This window comes from Gossypium hirsutum, chromosome A04 (assembly GCF_007990345.1).
Source record: "Gossypium hirsutum isolate 1008001.06 chromosome A04, Gossypium_hirsutum_v2.1, whole genome shotgun sequence".
Classification (NCBI taxonomy): Eukaryota; Viridiplantae; Streptophyta; class Magnoliopsida; order Malvales; family Malvaceae; genus Gossypium; species Gossypium hirsutum.
This window is the reverse complement of record NC_053427.1, coordinates 11,820,537-11,823,824: the sequence shown is the minus strand read 5'-3', so window position 1 is coordinate 11,823,824 and position 3,288 is coordinate 11,820,537. Positions and strand designations below refer to the sequence as shown.

General features: G+C 42.4%; 1 protein-coding gene across 1 annotated transcript; it reads right to left on the bottom strand.

Moving 5' to 3' along the window:
• Positions 1–751: 751 nt before the first annotated feature.
• Positions 752–3,014, bottom strand: LOC107948017 (uncharacterized). Its single transcript, XM_016882501.1, has 5 exons — positions 2,651–3,014; positions 2,262–2,540; positions 1,740–1,832; positions 1,169–1,284; positions 752–994 (listed from the first exon to the last, which is right to left on the bottom strand). Exons 1-5 carry the CDS (start codon positions 3,012–3,014, stop codon positions 752–754), a joined length of 1,095 nt encoding a protein of 364 aa, XP_016737990.1.
• Between the last annotated feature and the right edge of the window lie 274 nt (positions 3,015–3,288).

The window sequence follows — 3,288 nt, the reverse complement described above, 5'->3', positions numbered from 1 at the left end:
TTAATAAATCTAAATTTTTCAGATAATAATTAAAATGGGCTAGACTTAGGGTGCGTTTTCAAAATGGTACTTGTTTTCAAAATAACGTAACAACACGATTAATTGGTTTATCAAAGATATCTACCCAAATGAATTTTCAACTCAGTTATCAAAGTGTGGAAATGGTTGTGGGCATGTCTAGGATTGGATCCAATCGAAGAGCTTGGCACTTAAGCAGCCTTCATGGCTCACCTCCTCTGTTTCGGATACCTACCTGGTGCACAGTTTCCATTCACTTTGTTAACTCAAAGACGGTTATTTTAAAACGCTAAAATGAAACGTGGGTTTTAACTTCAATGTGGCACGTCGGATTCGGCCATAACGTCTGGGCCGGGTTTGGGGTGTTACACTGTAGACCACAAACTCTTTACCGAATTCAGGTTGTATCAAAATAAGAGCCTGAGTCAAAATAGTGTTGAGCTTCTTGAAGCTCGATTGTTGCACATCAGTCCAAACAAATGGCACACCATTACGTAGAAGATTAGTCAAGGGAGCTGTAACTGGAGAGAATCCCTCAACAAACCAGTGATAATAACCCACCAAACCAAGAAAGTTGTAGATCTCAAACACATTATTAGGTTGTTTCCAATCAGTAAGCCTCAATCTTCCTTAAATCTACATGAATCCCCTCAGTAGAAACCACATTCCCCAAGAAGGTTACCTCTCGGAACTAGAACTCGCACTTAATCAACTTAGCATAGAGTTGTTTTTCTTAGAGAATCTGAAGCACCACTCTAAGATGCTTATCATGCTCATCCATAGTCTTAGAGTAAACCAAAATGTCATCGATGAAGACCATGACAAATTGATCTGGATAACGCTGAAACACTCGGTTCATCAGATCCATGATTGTGGTCGAAGCATTCATCAAACCAAAAGGCATAAGTAGGAACTCATAATGCCCATAATGAGTCCTATATGCTGTCTTATAAAAATTAGCTTCCTTAACCCTCAACTGATGATACCCAGATTAAAGATCAATCTTGGAGAACACTAAAGCCACTCGGAACTGATCAAACAATTCGTCGATCCTCGGAAGCGGATACTTATTCTTCATGGTAAACTTATTTAATTGTTGATAATCAATACACATCTTCTTGGTCCCATCCTTCTTTTTAACAAACATAACCGGTACTCCCCATGAAGGCACATTCAGACGGATGAAACTGCGGTCCAAAAGCTCTTGCAGTTGAGCCTTAAGCTCTGTAAGTTCTTTCAGTGCCATATAGTTAGGAGTAATGGACACTGAATTGTACCCGGAAGAAGCTCAATCCCAAACTCAACCTCTCGATTCAGAGGTAAACCTGGTAACTCCTCAGGAAAAACATCCAAAAAATCCCTTACAATTCTGATATTCCCAACAAAAGAGTCCCCAGAACTAGAAACACCAACATAAGCCAAGTATGCCTCACTCCATTTCTGGACCATTTTCTTAGCCACAAGAGTGGAGATCACATTGGACAAGTAGTCTTAGCGCTCACTGATTACAAGAACTTCCCTATAATCTTTAGTCCTCAGAACAACCCTATTAGTCGCGCAGTCTAAACTAACTCGATGTTTGACCAACCAATCCATGCCAAGAATTAAGGCGAGCTCCCCAAACAAAAGCTCCATCAGATTTGCTAGAAAAAAATTACCTTGCACCTCTAATGGAACATCCCTATGGAGTTTACTAACTCAAACAGACTACCCTAGCGTACTTAGTACAATGATCTCACTAGAAGTGCTCTCAACAGTAACCCCAAAATTTTCAGATACAGTGCTAGCTACATGTGAGTGTGTAAAACCTATGTCTATAAGAGCAGTATAAGGTACATCAAACATTAAGAACGTACCGATGATAACATCTAGAGCATCTCTATCCTCTCAGCGTCGAGCAGCATAGACAACTGCAAGCTACCTCGTCTCTGTCTAATTTACACATTTGCTCGGTGCTCTCTGTCCATAGCCTAAACCATTACCACCCCTAGCCACTCCACAGCCCCTAGGTGACTATTGAACTGCCCTATAAGGCTGTACAGAACCCAGAGCTTGTGTCTGATCTGCCCACTATGGACAGTCTCTAATACGATGCTCTAAGGATCCACACCTCAAAAAAGCCCCAATCTTTCTCCAGCACTCGCCCGGATGGCACTTACCACAGTCACTGCATGGCTGAACCCCAGTAGAAACAATAGGAGCCCCCACTCTAATAGGTCCATCGGATCTGGCATTTTACTTACGCCTCTGTACAGAACTAGAGGGCTTCGAATCCCTCTTATTCTTGCCTCTTTCTCTGTCCTTATTCTGGCGCTCCACATGTTTAACATCCTCGACGATCTTTGCCTTCTTTACCAGGACAACAAACTCTCGCTCCTTTTGAGGAGAAATTAGTGCCATCAAATTATCCCTTAGTCCATCATCAAACCGAACGTACCTCTCATACTCAGACGCAGCCATGCCCAGAGCGTAGCGGCTCAACCTTAAAACTTTGGCCTCATACTCGACCACAGATCTATCCCCTTGAATGAGATTCATGAACTCAGGCCTACGAGCATCCACATAGCTTACTCCCACATACTCCGAAATGTGGTCTTCAAGAAATCCCAAGTAAAATGATCAGGCTGAGTACCTTCCTCAACCGTTAACCACCGCTGATACACCTTGTCACAAAGCAAGGAGACTACACTCTTGAATTTATGCTTGGGAGTGCAATCTAAGTCATTCATAGTCCTCTCTCTGGCCTCTAACCAGTACTCGGCCACACTAGGGGTGACTCCAGTGACAACCCTAAACAACTCAGCACCATTCGACCGGAGTCGTTTAGTTACCGACCTTTGGACTCTAGCACCAGAATGGGGTCTAGCGACCCTCTCTAATGTCCTCAGCATGGCCTCAGATAGTACATCGTCCCCAGTTGAGTGACTCTGAGACCCAGTTTCAGTGGCAGGTGAAACTGGTGTCTCACTTACATCCAGATTTGGCATACTGCCCATAGAGGAAGACTCAGCTTGAGCCCCCTACGGCCCCTTCCACGGTAACGAATACCATGTTTGCGAGTTTCACGTGCACTCATTGTGTAATTCAAATTTTACCTACATTAAAAGTTTTATGCATCAGTTTCAGAATTTATTAACAAATTTTTTTGCATAAATTATCAGATGTTCAGAAGTGTTTTTAGAAGTTTCAGTATTTCAGTATAGTTTCAGAAAGTGCTAACTACAGTGTTTCAAAACAGTTCAGTCTAAGAATAGAAATACTTACAAGATC